This window comes from Brachycentrus maculatus, unplaced genomic scaffold (genome assembly GCF_059751285.1).
Source record: "Brachycentrus maculatus isolate JH-2025_06_01 unplaced genomic scaffold, ASM5975128v1 h1tg000150l, whole genome shotgun sequence".
Lineage (NCBI taxonomy): Eukaryota > Metazoa > Arthropoda > Insecta > Trichoptera > Brachycentridae > Brachycentrus > Brachycentrus maculatus.
The window spans coordinates 108,529-127,951 of record NW_028280903.1 but is presented as its reverse complement, the minus strand read 5'-3'; the positions used below and the strand labels follow the sequence as shown (position 1 = coordinate 127,951).

The 19,423-nt window shown below is 29.1% G+C and overlaps 1 protein-coding gene across 1 annotated transcript; it reads left to right on the top strand.

Moving 5' to 3' along the window:
* The first annotated feature begins 2,298 nt into the window (after nucleotides 1-2,298).
* On the top strand, nucleotides 2,299-17,626 carry LOC148308748 (uncharacterized). The gene is made up of 5 exons (XM_088261199.1): nucleotides 2,299-2,338; nucleotides 6,370-6,499; nucleotides 10,943-11,085; nucleotides 13,518-13,662; nucleotides 17,369-17,626. The coding sequence occupies exons 1-5, from the start codon at nucleotides 2,299-2,301 to the stop codon at nucleotides 17,613-17,615; spliced, it is 705 nt and encodes a 234-aa protein (XP_088117325.1). The 3' UTR covers nucleotides 17,616-17,626.
* Nucleotides 17,627-19,423: the final 1,797 nt, after the last annotated feature.

Below are 19,423 nucleotides of genomic sequence, written 5' to 3'. Positions count from 1 at the left end.
GATCATATCCAGGAATGCAGTTGGGAGAGCTTTTAATGATTTTTTTTAATTTATGAATGTCATCCTCACATAGCGAACGATGAATGATAAGGAGAGTTTTACATTTCCAAACCATAAAGTTAATAATGCTTTCTCTATAGAAAATGTAATTTAAAAACACCCTAATTTATAATAATATTGATGTAACTTAATACTTATGCTATTTAAAACAGTTAAGAACGTTAAAGTTTCTTCATGTAGATATCTGATTGTAAGTTTCAGTACGGTTAACCGAGTATCTCTTGAAATACTGAAAATTAATTTGTTCAGATCGTATTATATTTGAGCTGGCTCTAAGAGATGCTAAGCTAGTTATGAAACTAAGAGCGTATTGGATATTGATTCTAACGGCATTCGAGAAAGGGGATAAATAATATTGAAGGGTTGTATTGAAAATGATATCGCAATCATATGATACTTCAAAAATATTTACAACGTACAATAGTTAAAATTAAAACTAATATCAAAATTAAATTTTTGCTTTTAATTTTTTTTAGTAAAGTAATCTTTTTAGTAAACTTATATCAGTGTTTAATTTAAATATGGAGTTCTACAAAATAAATGACAAGTCAATAAAAAAATTAATTGGGTTATCAACATAAATGAGGAATATTTGTTTTTCACAATTTCTTAGTTAGTTAGTTAGTTAGTTAGACTAATTTTTACAATTTTGACATCTAAAGAAAGATGAAGAAGAATACGGAAGTCTGTGTATTTACAGGGCTCATGACCTGTCAAAGGCTAGTAAAGCGATCATTTTTCATACGTATGTACAACATTCAACATTCTACCCATGATTCACAACCAATGTATTCTATGTTGAGATGGCAAAAATGTAATATTTGTAATTATTATTTATCAGATACTGAATTATTTATTCTACGGATTACATATCAATATAAATTACAGGTGTCTCAACATAATACAAAATATTTATTGTTTTTATACGATCTCACGATCTGGTATTTGGTTGGTTTAAGTGATCACTTTATATATTTGTTATATTATACATGTCCAACCAAATGTAAAATCGTTAGCTTTGGATATTCAGACTTCCATCTTCCCTCTCGTAAAAACGATAAGTGTTTAATCTCAAGTTAAGACAATTATAAATTAAATAATGAAAGAAGTCTATTTAGATAGATACTTTGAAAGATTATAAAAATTACGATCTGCTATTAGCTGGTTCAAGTAATCAATCTTTGCACCATTTACTACCTCCCTTGATTACCAACCACATTTTAGTAATTTCGGAAACATGTCCATATTTATAGTTCAACTAAAATCGTCTTTCGTATTTTCCCAGTAAAACTTCGTAGATAACATCTGTGGTTGAAATTAGTTGGTGCAGTTAACAGGAATCCTCCTTTAATGCATGCTGATAATTTTCCGTAATTATTTTACGTATATACTAGAGAAGGGTTAAATTTAATTTTAATTTTAATTTCATAAAACCTTTTTTTTCATGGTTCAGCATTTGTGAGTGAAAATTTGGATACTCAAAATATTGGGAATATCTAGTTTATTAAAAATTTAATAAGACTCAGAATACAATCAATTCAATTCTGATTTTTAAAAAATTAAAATAAAGAGAAATTAATGTGATTCAGTTAATTAATCATTATTTTCAAAAAAAAGTTTTTAAAAGGAATACAAAGAACCACAGAACCTCTTTTATAGAGGCTTTCCTGTAGAGAGGATAGTGAGTACAGGTAAAAGTACATATTTAAAATACACATCAAACACCGAAGCAAATTGCAGATATTTAAAAAAAATTATTACAATTGGTGGGAATCGAATATCCGGCACTAGTTTTGAAGTTCAGATTTTACCCGACTACGCTACAACGTCTGACAAAAGCATTATTTTCGCTTGAAAAATATAACATATTTATACTTATAATAATGTTTAAATTTTAAAGGAAACAGATCGCTAAATATGATTAAATTTATCCCTTCTGACAAGTTAGGACAAAATATACATAACGGACCTAAACGTGGACAGGTTACTCCATTGTATTCTTCCTGATTTCCGGTTAGAGATAGCAAAAGTTTTGAAAAGTTGAGTAACATTATACTGTGGTTGACAGCGCACCCTTCCCAATACAGCCTCCGTTAGTAGGATTTCTAACGCGGTACTGAAAGGTTGCCTGAAAGATCCCGGCTCCAACTCATCTAAAACTGAAAGTTTTGCGTGAGCTTTGTGGACAGCAAACGATGAAATAACGCGATAAATAAATTAATTTTTATGATAAATAATATGCAGGCTGTGCAGTTTTTTACAATTTTTATTTGGTTGGGTAAGTAAATCTGCATAACTTTAATACTAAAAAACTAGCTGTCTATCCTCAAAAGGATTTTCATACTTATTATTCATTTTGCTGACAAATTTAATAATTAATAGTATATAGTATATTGCTTTTTCAAATTTGATCTTTTTTACAAAACAAGTCAAATTTTAAACATTGGATTATAAAATTATATACACACACATGAATATACATATATATGTATATATACACAAATTTTGAGTTTTTTCTTTTTCATCTATGTTGAGATGTCAAAAAGAATCTAAACAGGGTTAAACTACTTTTTTCCAAAGGACATTACATATTTTGCAAAATGATTTTAAATCATGGAATTACCATGACAGGTAAAATTTTTAGTTTGGCCTGAAATACCTTTTTGTTTAATGTATTTAGCCCAAAATGTAAAACACGAAGATTTTTTTTATTTGAACGCGGGTTTGGTAATTTATTGTTGGACCCATGTTACATTTTTTGTCCACCTACATCATCCCTAATGAACATTATAATCATAATATCTTTTTTTGGAATGAAATTTAATATTCGTTACAAATATATTTTTGCCATTAAGGACATTTAAAATTCAAAAACACATTTATAGAAGATCAATAAATAAATTCAACAATAATAACTCACTGGAAAAATAATAATGTAATTTCTACACACCGGATTTATTTCCTGTAATTAAATTCATTATATGGAAGTTCTGTATTATAATTATCTATGAGTTTTTTCTTCGTTTAAGTAAAATACATAATATTTTTGAAAAGTCCTTATCATATACGTTATTTTTATAATATTATTTATGTTTATAATACATAAATATATAAAAATAAATAGAACCCTTATCCCCACCCCAATGGTGCATAGGGCACTGCGTCATATAAACGCAGTGTTATCTTGATCGTTTACGCATGAAGGAAAGGTGATCAGCCCTCCGCTTCAGGTACCAGTCCAGGTTAATATTGAATAAATATAACAGTGAAAAAATCACTAATATTTATTTTACCCCCCTTGGGAATCGAACCCGGGACCTACAGAACGGTAGCCGAGCGTGCTGACCATTACACTTTTTAAAATGTAAGTGTCATAAAATTATAAAGATTATAAGTAGTCCTTAAATGAGATTTCGATTGCGCAGGTACTTCGTAAGTGGTTTATATTTATTAAAATAAAATAATATATTTCATTCTCATCATAACTTTCAAAATTCAATACTAAATTGCTTTATTTTTCTTTTATTTTTCTTTTCTTTCTTTTTTCTTTCCCCCTCTATTGTTTTCTTCTTAAGCTCCATCACTCAAGTCGTTTTTCACTAAATACATTCCCCTATTAGATCCAAGAATCTGAAACTCTCAACTAATCACCTAACCCTACATATATTTGCAACTTGATTTTTTAAAGTTATTTTTATTTATAGTGTTGTTCTTTTTACACCAATTTTTTTTAAATGTCAAAATAATAACAATTAGCCACAAACTTTATTTTATAATACATTATATCGTTTACTATTACAATATATATTACAATATTAATAAATTATTATAAAGTTCTGAAACAAATAAAAAAAATAATGGCTGCAAAAAAATATTTTTATACGTTCTATGAGTTAAAAAGAGTTCTAATAATAAAACTGAATAAATTACCTCGTTAAGCTCATGTTAATGATATTTTAGTGCAGTTTACATCGAATTATTTTAATGAAAATTCATTAGATTCAAGGTAAAATACGGAAAAATAGGTGTAAACATATAACCTCGCGTTTAAAGGGTCATCGTTTATATGCAGATAAGGTAGACTAATCAACATAGTCATTATTCCCCTAGGAAAGTGATCGAGTTGATTGCTTTTTTATCTTGCAAGAATAAATTTAATTATTTTATTTCATTCCATCAAAATATTTTTTGTCGCGTGGTGACAATTCCTCAAATTATAAGGCATGTGATTCACAATTTCTACATCAACTATTAGAAAATCGTTTTTAAGGGACGTTTGACATCATCAACAGGCTTTCAATCAAGAGAAAATTCTCCCTTCATCTAAATAAGATTCTTAAGGAATGAATCCTATATTAGATCCTTCCAAAAATAAAAACTTAATTAACATTGAGGGGAAAAACCTTGAGCTTACGAGTCAATAGAGAAAAAAAACATCCGGGGGTATGTCATTTCTTTTTTGTTAATTTTAAATATCTTTATTTAACCTTATAACTCTCTCTTTTAAATGTTATAAATAAAGTTTTTTTAAAAGTCTTTGACTGTAAAAATAATACTGTGTAAATATATTATATAGAAGTCCACATTAGTGAAACTGAATTTTCGTTTATTTTTCCTTTGAAGCAAAAAAAACTAACTGATTAACTAATCATAATACTATTTCCCCGCAGGAGTGGGCAGAGATAATAAAACGCCACATCAATCTGTCTTTGCAAACAATCTTCGCCTCTTTTACATTCATGCATTTCCTCATACATACCCACCGATTATTGCTCCTCGCCTGATCACTTTCGAGTATATGTAATACATACTTGACCATAACAAGTTTTTTTCTGTATTCCTCTGCTTCTAAACCACCTTCTTTATTACCAACCATATTCACCTCATAAATTTGTTTTACTATTCTTTCTTCGCTCATTCGATTTACATGCCCAAACCATCTTAACACACCGTTTTTTTTATTGGGCATTTATCATACAATGTTTTGCCGCATATTCGTCTGAGAGACATATTCGATTACATCCACTCTACTTTAATCATTTTTCAACCAACTTTATTCTTCACTTTCAAATATTACTATTGGTACCAGGACTCCAGTTTGGGTTTCGCTGATAAGATTTTATTTGCTATAACTGGACTCAGTGCACCATTCACTCTGTTCCCAGCATTCACTTTCCTTTGATGCAAAAAATTGATGCGTTTTAATGCGTTTTTCAGTGATTGGTCAATTTTATTTTGAATAACATATGAATTGGGTCAATATTGTACTCTAACTGGTTTAAATGCACTCGTATCATCCTGTATACACAATTGAATTTAAATTTTTAAATATTTTGACGATATTTATTAAGTTGAAATTTAAATATAAATTGACGACTTGAAGTACGAGGGATGAACTAAGTTTTATATCTAATAAAACATAAGTTAAATGGTTTCAGTTTATATACAATTTAAGTTTTACTTAGTAAATACCAACAGTGGTATTTACTGAGTAAAAATTAAATAAAAAATTGACAGATTTTACCACAAATTGACTGCCAAATCAATTAATGAGGTATTAGTTAAGTCGAATTGATTTGCAACTAAACTGTTAATCATTGATGTTAATGGATTTTGATGTTTTATTGCACAAATGAATATTCAATTAATTTAGCACCTACTTTATTTTATTTCTTAAATTTTTTATGTACAAAATAATGATTTTTAATGCTAGTTTTTGACTTTAAAATTTGGAATATAATAATCGAAATACTAGAATTAAAACACTTTGATAGGCCAGACACAGGGTAATATAATATGTTTTTTAACGTTCAGTATGAATATCTATCATTTATACGAAAAAGATGGAAGTCTTAGCATCACAGGGCTACTACCTGGCATTTGGCTGGCTTAAGTGATCACTTTATGTATTTGTGAAACGTTCACTATCCTGCCCATTATTGAACATCTGTATTAATTATTATTATTACAACAAACATTAATTTTTGGAATTTGTAAAATTTCAAAAGTCTTGGGTTGCTTTCAAATGTTGGTAAAAAATAATGAATTTGGTACAAGTATGTTCCCTTATGGCGCCATCAATTTGAAATATTTGTGATTTTTTTCAACTTCTTTTGTATAAACGATAGATATTTCATCTTATGTTAGGACATCTGTAATAGTGATTAAATCATCCTACTGTTGGTCCTACTGTAGGTCCTTCTGTTGATTTATCTCATTTATATTTTTCATTAGGTATTTTTCAAAATCCAGTATTTCATAATAATTACTGAAAAATTAATTATGAACTGAGTATGAATCTTTTTTCAGTAACTTTCAAGGGGGTGGTATCTTCTGAAGAGAAATGCAAGGGTGCTCTGGCAAGGTGCCTGGAGGCTCTGCCCATGGGGAGCTCAAGTGGGCTGCCCACGTCCAAGGAACAAGTTAATAGCCTTTGCAAGTAAGGATAATTCTTTAATACCAAAAAATATATCTTTAAAAAAAATGGAAAATTTCACTGGGAAACTCCCAGCCAGTCACTCTGCATATTATGCATTATTTTAATTTTAATAAATAAAGAGGTGTTTCTTTGGTAATTTACAACGAGAGTTATTAGTAGTAGAAATCTAAAGGAACGTCGTTGACATGAATAAAGTTTAAAATAAAATAACCTTTCTTTGTCTTGTTTGAGTCGAACAATAACGGATATATTAAAAAATATATGTACTTTCATTATTTGATCACTATTCAAATAAATGCTAGGTAATGCACTATCAGCGAGCTTCATAGTACATATCCCCTGGGCTACAACTTAATTGATAAAAAATAACGTTTACAACATTTTTACCCTTTTTTCACACTATAACGACCATAAATTTCTTCCACAGAAAATGCACGCTAAAAGCATTTTGTAATAACGGTTATCCATATTAACTGTAGGGGTGACCTTTTTTTAAAAATATAACTAGATTAAAAAACTACAATATTTTCCAAAATATGGGAATAACATGACATAAATGCACGGAAACAAAATGATGTGAATCTCAGTTATATTAGATCTTGTAAACAAATTTCAATAGATTCTAAAAGCTTTTACTGAATTCACCCTTCCCCGTTCGTGTCTATTTATGTATCTGTAGGTAGTAATTTGAGTAACGAGACATTTGTAGAATTTCGTTTCATGTTAGTCGCATAAATACCAAATAACCTACAACTAGTACATAAATGTTAACTGTCATTCATTCCTTTACATTTTTATCTGGTTTATTCAACGAATAATTAACGTTTTTTTTATAAATATATTATAAAAACGTATTCATGATATCTTTCGTTGTCATTTGTATTTTAATTTTTATAATCACTTGTATAACCTAGGTATATCGTGTGTTTGACCTTTTTTAGAGTAAAAAGATTTTTATCATCTAATATTATAGTAAACAAGTTTATGTGAGGTCGGGTTTACAAATCTGAGGGTCCTATATATTGCTGAGATTCTACTTTTACTATTTCCTTTTTCCCTTTCTTTTATATATATGTATATATATATATATATATATATATATATATATATATATATATATATATATATATATATATATATATATATATATATATATATATATATAAATAATATATATATATATATATATATATATATATATATATATATATATATATATATATATATATATATATATATATATATATATATATATATATATATATATAAATGTAATTCCCTTAACTCTACGTTCCTTCACTTAAGTTCCCAAAACTCGTAATACATCATCTTCAAATAATTAACGTTCAAGTTAATGCAGCTTTTATTCCACGTGGTGTCTTATGCACCATTGGATGTGAAAAACAGTTATGAATATTTGCAGTTTTTTTATAAATTGTAATTTATTTTAAATCAATACAAATTGAAGCCCATAAAGGAAGTACCAAAATATTAGGTTATAAAATATCTATATATTAAATAGGTGGTTTAAAATTTACAATCAAATATATTTCATGGAAAATAAGAAGTAAAAATGGTGATTATTATTGCATGAACCGTTTTTGCTTTGCTGAAAAAAGTTTCAATAATTTGTTCGTGTATTTTATCAGAAACTAATTTTCAATTTAATGAAATATGCCGACATTATGCTTAATTTCCTTTCTCCTGCTCTTCTGCACAAACATTCAGAGAAATTAATAATGAATAAACTTTATTACTTACAAGTTTTTAAGAAGACATAAATTTACACATCGGACTAATCGATAATTCGGTAGAAACTCTGTAGTATTTCGTGATAATACAAATTATTTAAAATCTTAATTAGAAGTTAAAATAATTAATTTTCTTTTTTTTTACCTAACTACGCTAAGGCGTCTGTCAAGTGTTGAGTGTGTTAAAAATATTAAGAATAAATAATGTGTTTGTAGTCTCTTAAACGGACAGTTTATTCAAATGCCAATAGTTTATTTTGAAACTGTTTATTAAAATCGTTAAAAGCACATGTTGTTCGCATACTGCTTAAACTAAGCATCATAGCTTTAGAACTTTATCCATTATATCGTTGCAAAATGCGCAGTATTAATTAGTTTACAACTTTCCAAAATAATCACTGTTCTTTTGATATTCAACTCTTTTCTTTAATATAAAAGAAATATCTGTAATATAAAATAATAGTAATATCCTCGATCTGTTCCAAGAATGTCCAAACCAGACACGATTCGGGCCAATTCAAAAAATTAAATTGGAGGGCCGCGAAAATATTTTTTTCTTTTGAAATAAAAAATAAAAATACAGAGATGTCTTTGTTGTAATTGAATTAATTAATTTGAATAACTTTTTAAAAAAAATGAAACTTTGCTATGCGAAATAAATTTATATAAAAAACGCCACGGGCCTTACAAATATATCTATACGCATACACTGAGTCACATCAACGCGTAGTCCTGCCATTATAAAATTAAAATTAAAATAACAATTAAATAGAAGGTATTAACTTTAAAAAAACAACATTAAAACTAGAACAAAAAAATATACGAAACTTTTAGTTTGAAATTCGAGATTAAATTGCTTTGATAATAAAACAAACATATTGAATGTCAAGGGAAGAGAGCCATTTATAAAAAATTAAAAGTTTCCACAAGGCTCAAACCCACTCTAGTGCAATTAGACATTTGAATCTTGTATTCAATAGCGGTATTTACTAAGTAAAACATAAATTAATAATGGATAGATTTTACCACAAAGTGACTGCCGAATGAATTAATTTACATTTTGACAACTCAATACAGATGAAGAAGAAGTTGGAAGACTGGTTATTTACAGGATTTGAACACGTCCAAAGTGCCGTGAATAAAATAAATACTCCTATAGTTGTGTATACAATATCTATTAAATTTCAAAGTTATGGCATTTAATATACTCACAGAACAGTGAAATAGTACAGAACTTAATTCATTTGTGAACCCATTTCAGTCTCACGGGTGATGAATGCATGAAGTAATTAGTTTTACATGTGCTTATATGCTGCTTTGTGAGCACTCTAGCACTTGTAATATTCTAGGACCAGGATACCCTAAGCGAAAATTTGTCGATTTTGAAAACCATCCCTTCTATAACCCTATTGTATGGAAGTAAAGCATTCATTCAAACCTTTATCCGCACCCCAATGATGCATAGGGCACTGCATCATATCTTGATCGTCAACACATGAAGGAAAGGTGATAAGCCTTCAGCTTCAGGTACCAGTCCAGGGTAATATTGAATAAATATTTTATATATATATATATATATATATATATATATATATATATATATATATATATATATATATATATATATATATATATATATATATATATATATATATATATATATATATATATATATATATATATATATATATATATATATATATATATATATATATATATATACATATATATATATATATATATATATATATATATATATATATATATATATATATATATATATATATATATATATATATATAAAACCCTTATCCGCACCCCAATGGTGCATAGGGCATTACGTAATACAAACGCAGTGTTATCTTGATCGTTTACACATGAAGGAAAGGTGATCAGCCTTCAGCTTCAGGTACCAGCCCAGGGTAATATTGAAGAAATATTACAGTGAAAAAAATCACTTATATTTATTTGACACCCCCTGCGAATCGAGCCCGGGACCTCCAGAACGGTAGCCAAGTGTGCTGACCATTACACTACGGAGGCGGACACTAGAGTTGGCAAAATAAAGATAAGAGTAAACCGAATGCAGTCGTCGAAATGCAACGACGTATGTGTGGCAAAACGAGGTTTAATACATGCTCAAATGGTGAAATAAGAAAATAATGTAATACTGATATAAGCACTAACGAAAAAAATAAGTAAGGTCTGTTGTGATGATTTGGACATGTGGAACGGTTGAGTAAGGAAAGAAACGTAAAATAAATGTATAAGCCGAATGTAGTTCGGAAAAGGAGCAGAGGAAGATCAAAGAAAATTTGGCCTGATCGAGTATTATATTTCAAGTACTGGTCAGGTCAGGAGTCGGATTAATCAATGCGTAAATATGACGAGATGCATGAATGTGGAAGAGGCGAAGATTATTTGCAAAGACAGATTACTGTGGCGTTCTTTTCTCTCTGCCTACCTATGCGGAAAAGCGGTGTAATGGTTAATTTGTTTGTGAGTTATTCGTGATATATACAGATATATGTTTATATTGAACGTGTAGTTGACACTCAAAATATTGCATACATTGTATTTTAATTAATTAATAATAGTAATTTTGGATAACTTACATAGCGCTTCTACGTAAATAACTTAATGTTTAAAACATGAAGTGCTAGTCAAATTTAATAGTAATTTATTTTTTCAGTGCATACAAAGCTGGAACTGAGTGTGTTGAAAAATGGAGTAAAGATTGTCTTCCAGAAGATCGACAGAAGGTAGCCCGGCAGCAGAGGCAGGGGGTGATGCTGCTCATGGGGCTGCTGTGTGACGATGATAGCTTCAGGAAAGGTAAACCAAACCCCATACTATCTAACTTTCCATATCCCACAGGAGAAAGCCGAGACAATACAACGCCTGACCACCCTGTCTTTATAACATTTTTAGCCAAAACCACGTTCACGAATCTCCTCATACATACCTTCTCGTCGATTATTCCGACTCTTGACCTAACCACGCCCAAGTATTTGACATGTCATGATCATGTTAAAAATTTCTCGGTTTTCCTCTGCTTCTTTTTCCAACTACATTTGCCTCATAAAGCAACATATCCTCATATATCCCTCTTTCACACATTTCTTAGTTTTATTGATCATACCTATCCTTGTATTGCTTCCTTATTTCACAATTCGAACATCTATGGTGCATCGTTTTGCCACATATTCGTCTGAGAGACCGCGTTTCGACTGAATTCAGTCTATTTTCATCCTTTTGTTTACATATATATACATAAATATATATATATATATATATATATATATATATATATATATATATATATATATATATATATATATATATATATATATATATATATATATATATATATATATATATATATATATATATATATATATATATATATATATATATATATATATATATATATATATATATATATATATATATATATATATATATATATATATATATATATATATATATATATATATATATATATATATATATATATATATATATATATATACATATATATACACTGCTACTACTGGTCCTTATTCGCACCCAATGGCGCATTGAGCACTGTTGGATGGCATGTTGATTTGGTGATTTCATCTGGAAATCGAACTAGGGACCTCTTACATGGTAGCCAAATGAGCTAATAACTACAGAGAAAAATAAAATAATTAAAAAAAATCAATAGTATTCATTTCTTTAATTCACGTTTATCTAATTTCGAAGTAATCATTGAGTATTCATTGATTCAGCTTAAATAATAATATCATTACAGACTCGCCAATTACATAAAGTATTACTAACGTGGTTTTACAGTACGATTTTAAGTTTGTTGTACCCGTAACAGTTTGTTTTTCATAGAATTACAACTAACCCAACAGATAAAATCTAAATTATTATGTTTATCATAACTACTCACTCTGTTCCCAGTTTACACTGTTTTGTGTTGGAGAATGGAATAGTATAAAAGTAAACATCAGTTGTCCTAAAACAATATTTTAACAGCAATAATTAGTATTTCATACGCACTGTTTTGTAAATATGTATTCTAACCATATCCATAATTTGAATAATCTCTTAATTTTTATTTGAATACACAAAAAATATTACGAATTAAATAATTTGTTAATGTAATAAAAAAAGGATTTATCAGGCATTGTTGAGATGGTCAACAGTTCTGAAAAATAATTTCGTGTGCGTCATTAAAGGATTTTGCTAGCAATTTAGATAATACCTACGAAGTTTTACTCTTGAGGAAATTTTTCAGTCTACGGTCAACGGCGGCTAAAGGCATAAATTTTTACTGATGCATCAGTTTTATCGACAATTCGAGCGGATGCGTAATGAACGTATCCGTTTAAACTGCCGATGAAAAATGATTCCAATGTTATTTATTGCCAAAAAAAATTACCCCATTTTGCTGACTCAATTTTGCCATCGTAATAAATTTTGCAGGAGCTCCAAGGTTCAACAAAAGTACTTTCTATATGCATTATTTTTTTAAATAATTCGTTTGGATTTTTGTTTATTTAAGGTTAAGGCCAGTTCGTATTTGTTTAAATTAATACATTTATTCAGGGTGATACTTATTTATTTAATAATGATAAATCCGCCTCCGTTGTGTAATTAATGGTCAGCACAATGAGCTACCGTACTGGAGGTCCCGGGTTCGATTCCCAGGAGGGTCATGTAAATATGAGTGTTTTTTTCACTCAAATATTTATTCAATATTACTCTGGACTGGTATATGAAGCAGAGAGCTGATCACCTTTCCTTCATGTGTTAACGATCAAGACAACACTGCGTTTATATGATGCAGTGCCCTATGCACAATTGGGTGCAGATAAGGGTTTAAAAAATGTAAATAAGCATAATTAGCTACTTTGCTGGAGGTCCCGTATTCGATTAACACACGGGTTAAAATAATTATAAATAATATTCACTCCCTTATTTATTTAATATCACACTTGACTGGTACAAGAAACGCAGTACTGGTCGCCTTACCTTCATGAAATTAATGAACAAGATAGCACTGCGTCGATACGATGTAGTACCATATGCACCATTGGCTGCGGACAATGATAAAAAAGAAGAAGAGTTTAAGTAGTAAATTATAATGTCACTATTATATCCATAACCATTATATAGTCTTTTGCGTTGCTATCCCAAAAATCTAAGTACAAGTATTTAAAAACATATATATGTTTTAAATGTTTGAAAATTATAAAACACGTTTATGCTCCTAGGTTACCTAAACTATACCGGATGTTTCGAGAGGGTTTCTGGAGACTGGGACAGGTGTGTGGAAATATACAGGGTGGCGAGTGGAGATGCTTCAGATATAAAAGGGGGCAGCTATAGCACGCTCAAAGGGCAAATTAATGCATGCTGGTAAGTGTACTAACTTGGTCTAAAAGCATGAAAAATTAGTAAACTTTATAATGATGAGTTAAGTTCTGATCGATTATTCAAAATTTGTAATATTTCTATGGACTCTGGGCTTCATAATTTAAAATTTTAATATTTATTTTCAAACATGTTTTTTTTTGATAAATAGACATTGGGTAATAAAAGATAAATGTTTTATATTCGTTATTTTAAAATATCCATAAAATGTTATTTTTTATGGACTATCATGAGTAATACGTTTTTAAAGAAAAGCTCCGAATTGAAATTCGTTATTTGAAACAAAGACCATGCCGAATTTTTCATTATTTAAACATGTCTACATATACGGTAATGCATCGAGAGTGGTTTTATATATTTTTTATTTTAGTACTTACTTATGGTGGTATTTAAGTACCTACTTATAACGGTCCATAAAGCTAATCTTTTGTTCATTAATTATGTAAACACTGTCAGATTATTTTTTTATCACTAGGCCAAACATTTTTTTTAATGTTTTTACTAGATTTCGGATTGTTTTATTAATTTAAAAAAATATATGGGTTTATATAAAATGGTGCAAAGAGAACTGAGATAATATTTTGAAAAATCCTTTGATTTTTTTAAAAGTCTGTGTTTGAGAATATTTATTAAAAATAACATTTTATGTTTTGTGTGTATTCAATAAAGGCTTTTAAAGTTTTGTTCGAAGTTTGTAGTTTGATCTGTTGATAAGAACATTTGTAGTTCTCGAAACTAGATATGTTTAAATTGATAAACTCAAAAAGTGGTCTTTTTTTAGTGTTTTATTCTTATTTAATATTTAAATGAGATGCATGAATGTAGAAGATGCAAGGAATATACGGGACAATAAATTACAAACAAATTATCAATTTGATTCAGCTGACTTTTGACGTTTTTTCTTTCTTTTTTGTTTACAAAAAATAATTATTAATTATGTTGAATTTATAAATAAATGGTTATACATATACATGTTTACGTACATATATATTTAACAAATAAATGAAAAAACCTGTATCATCCTAAATGAGCTACGTTGTATAATAAGGTTATCGTATTTAATAACGTATTACGTGATTATAGACTTAAGGTTTTAATAACAAGACGTCATTTTATAAGCATATGCTAAGATTTTCCGTAAGCAACAAAGTTTGTGTGGAAAATTGGTCGTAAAACATACCTTTATAGCAGTTTTCTATACCGTTCTTCCAGGAAATATTTATACATTGACTAACATAAAGATGCGAACATGTAGGGCAGAATGAAGACAAAGCGCTTTAATTCTGTAATTTTGGGCCACATCCCTTTTTCGTGCACGATGTACTATAATGTGCGAAATTAATAATGTTAGTTGAGAATGCCAGGATTTAGTTTTTTGTCAGAAAGCCATTTCAGTATTTCCAGTGATATTGTGGATCAGATGTTAGGGGACCGGTTTAATTGGTTTTTCTTTGTGTCGGTAATTGGAAAACCATCGGTGAAAGTAAAAACGCGTTTGTTGAAATTGATTATTGGACCAAAAAAGCTTTGTCATTTTAAATGTGAACATTTGATTTTATACAAAAATAAATAAAAAATTTAATACACTATGAAGTTCTCGTAGTATATTAAATTTTTAAACCCTAATGTATGGAAGTGAAGCAAAAACTTTGCAAAAGAAAGATGAAAGAAAGACTTAATGCGATTGAAGTGCGTTCTCTTAGACGAATGTACGGCAAAACGTTGTTGATAGATATTATAATGTTGATATTTTTATTATTATTTGGTTTACCGTTCTTTCCTCAGTCATACTTAATTTTATCGCACATTCATCTGACTAATGGTTTTTTGTCTGCATTCAGTCAACTTCATCCCTCTTCTGCTAATTCCATGTCTCGCTTTCATACATTAGGTGGGAATCAGAATTCCGTTGTGTACTGCCAGTTTAGCTTTCGCTGATTGTTTTTTTTATTTGCTATAACTGCATTGAGTGCACCATTCATCCTGTTCCCAGCATTCAATCTCCTTCAAATTGAAATAAATTTTCATTGAACTAACCCACCATAAAAAAGTAACGATTTGAAATAACTCTTCGAATATTTATGTATGAAAAATTCCTTTCTAATCTTACGCAATCAACGATGAACTTTGTTACGAGCATTTTTGATGCACAGAATGCAATTTTCGTTTCACAGCGGAACGTCCCGGAAAATCTCATTTTTATGTACTGCATATTATTTAGATCCATTGTGTGCTTTTACTACTTTTGGACCGCATCCAATACTCGGCTAGTATTTTTTGGCCTTTTATTAAATGTGATGGCTTTCTTTTCAATGGCAATGTTTCGCGTGAATTATCTCTAGAAATGACTCCATTGTTTCAACGGCGAAATTTGGTTTTGGAAATCCAAAAATCATATAAAATATATTATCCACTGACACTTCGTGATGGAATTGCATTTTTAATTTATTATTAGATTAAAACCAATATTTTTAGCTTTTCCACTTTTTTATTTGACCAGCGACCGGGTTTCGTCGTTACCGACATCATCAGACTGGATGTCCAGTCTGATGATGTCGGTAACGACGAAACCCGGTCGCTGGTCAAATAAAAAAGTGGAAAAGCTAAAAATATTGGTTTTAATCTAATAATAAATCATATAAAATATGTTATAATTTTAACAAATTTTAACGTAAAATTGTTCAATATATGAAATTTTGTCTCTACATTGTAATGAAATTAGATACCCTTGTATATTTCTCTTTTCGACTTTTATGGTTTCTACGGAATTTCGTGAATCTTATAGATTCATAATAATTTTTCACAGATTTTAAACTCCGAAACTATTTTTCCTCTAAGATAATGAAAATTTTCATGACAAATCTACTGTCGGTCATTTTAAAATGTGAGTTTAATGTTGTTATTTATTATCTTCAAACCCTTTTCCGCACCACAATGGTGCATGGGGTACTGCGTCATAAAAACGCAGTGTTATCTTGATCGTTAACACATGAAGGAAAGGTGATCAACCCTCCACTTCAGGTACCAGTCCAAAGTAATATTGAATAAATATTACAGTGAAAAATCTTATATTTATTTGACCCCCCCCCTGGGAATCGTACCCAGGACTTCTAGAACGGTAGGCGAGTGAGCTGACCATTGCACTATGGAGGCGGACAGCTGATAGTAGAAGATAGTTGCACTTAACTCCAAATAATATAAAACCTTTATTATGTCCTCAATTTTGAAAAAAATAATAGGTGAAATGTTTTAAGATTATATCAAATATATTTTTTTTGTAACGATTAATGTTTTTTTTTCGGTATTTACTGGATACCTTAAAAAAATTAATTCAATATGTAGATGATTATGAAAAAAAATAAAAAAGTCTAAGGAATTACATTTTATTTAAAAAAAAAAACCTTTCTCATTCTTTATATCTGGTTAAATGTCATATTTTTGTATTCATATATAATAAATCAAATGATTTTTTGGTTATATTATGTATAGCAACACCTTTTTTCTTCTTTTCGCCTACATATCTTATTGTTACATTTTTGAATTCTTTCATCATACATGATATAATTTGTATATTATATTAAATAAAATATTAGTGAAATAGTTTTCTGGCGATAAATGTATGTTTAACTTCTTAGTAATATTTTTCTCAGTAAGTGCGTACATAAAATATTATATTTGTTCATATTTCCAGTGCTAGTTACGCCTTCAACCGATGCATATCAACAGCATCCAAGGTGAAGTGCAGCAAGGAAGCCGCCGTGATGCTGAGAAGAATCTCCCAAACGCTCTCTGCAGACAGTGTGAGGATGGCCAGATGCGATTCCATCAACACTGCTGTCTGTCATAACGCTGCAAGAAGAAATTTCACCCCATATCTAAACATTACCATTGCCATAGCGGTACTTTACCGGACTTTTTTAGGAATTTCGAACAAATGAACAGTATTATATATCGCTCACTCCTTTCAAGAACGTCATAAATAAAAAATCATAATTTTTCAGTTGTGCATGTTTTCGGAATGCCCAAAAAATGTACTATATCCCAGCTAAAGAAGCATATTTTTAATATAATATTTACCCGCTACAGGGCAAAAAAGGATGTTTTTGCATTTTGAAGAAAATGTATTGTTTAATTATTTTTTTAAATATACTAAATATTTTTCAAATGGAGAAAAAACCTTCAGATTTTACCTAAAAAGATCTGTTGCACAGTAAAAAGTTCAATAAGTGGTTTGATATTTATTTTTAAAACATTGTGTTATATTTTTAAACTTTAAAAACGTTCTCCTGAAAAATCAAGTTTTTTTATTTATGACGTTCTTGAAAGGAGTGAGCGATATGTGTATTAAAAATATTCATTGCGGCTGAATGTGGAATGGAAAAATTAATAAAATATAGAAGTCCTCACGAATAAATAACTTTAATTTGGTGAATATATAATTATTTCATAATGATATTGAATGCATGAAAACACGTGTCACAATAGATTTAAATAAATAGTGGTTTTTACCAAGTAAAAGTTACATAAGTATATTAAAAATGGGTGTATATTATTGAAAAATGGCTGCCGACTCAATAATTGTAATATGTTTTTAAATTTAAAAAAATCTTAAATATTTCAATTAGGAAAATTTTCATTTTGGTTGACAATTCGTCGGCAGTTCTCGTCTGAACTTTGGGACGTGGAACTGACTTGGGACGATGCAAGAGAGCTGGTGGCAGACACAAACGCCTGGAGATAGTTTGTGGACGCCATATTCTCCACATAGGGAGCAGATATGGTTGAATATATTCAAGCAGCAAATTTTTTATTGTAGTTGAATGTAGTATGCAAAAATCTGTACGTCATGGAAAATTGTCTAGAGAATATGGTTTTATTTAACTTTCACGCAATGAAAACCATAGTTATCGTTCAGTAATGACGTGGCTCAAAGGCGAAAGAGTGAAATATATAGATATCTTCTGTGGAAAAACCCAAATTTATGAACAGGGATTTGGACTGTGAAATTATTTAATTGTTTATATCGTTCAGTAACTAGAACATCTACAATACATACTTGTTATTGCGTTCGAAAGCAATAGTAAGTAGATGAAAAAGCCACCCAAAAAGTCTGTTAAAAGTAATATTAGCATAGCGATGATAGAAAAATTGTTTCATTAAAAATAATTAAATATTACATCAAAGTTTTCTTTAATTATCGGTTAATTATGTTTGTACTGCTCTTTGTTTGTCTTTGATATACTGATTACGTGATCTAACTGGAGTCAGAGGACTTGTCTTAAATGTTACTGAAATATACTTGAAATAATAATCTGCAGATTACCGTACTTCGATCATAAATTTGATTGCATAATAATATAGGTTCAGAAAGATAATAATGTTTTTAGATGATCATAAAAAGACTAGGTACAATAATAATTCATGTTTTACTATCATTTGAGCATAAAATTGTGTGCAAAGTATTGGAGGGAATAATAAAAAATACAAAAGATGTGATACGTTATTTTTTACTACCTCATAACGACACCTACCCTTAAAAGTAGAATTTCTCACAAAAAATTCACATATAATATATTAGTGATATATTGCATAAGGAAGATTAAAAAAATATAGCTAAAAATTATGGAGCCTGCTTAAATAAGTTAAGCCTCAAAAGAAGAATCAAACTTCCTTCTTAAATATCCAAGTAGAAGAAAAATAATATGGAAGTTTAGGTATTGAAAAGACTTAAGACCTGTCATTGGAT

Excerpts from the sequence above, each read along its gene's own strand:
- LOC148308748 (XM_088261199.1), top strand. The coding sequence starts at position 2,299 with ATGCAGGCTGTGCAGTTTTTTACAATTTTTATTTGGTTGG. Across the intron at positions 2,339-6,369 it reads TACAATTTTTATTTGGTTGG|TAACTTTCAAGGGGGTGGTA; the intron begins GTAAGTAAATCT and ends ATCTTTTTTCAG. Across the intron at positions 13,663-17,368 it reads GGGCAAATTAATGCATGCTG|TGCTAGTTACGCCTTCAACC; the intron begins GTAAGTGTACTA and ends TCATATTTCCAG.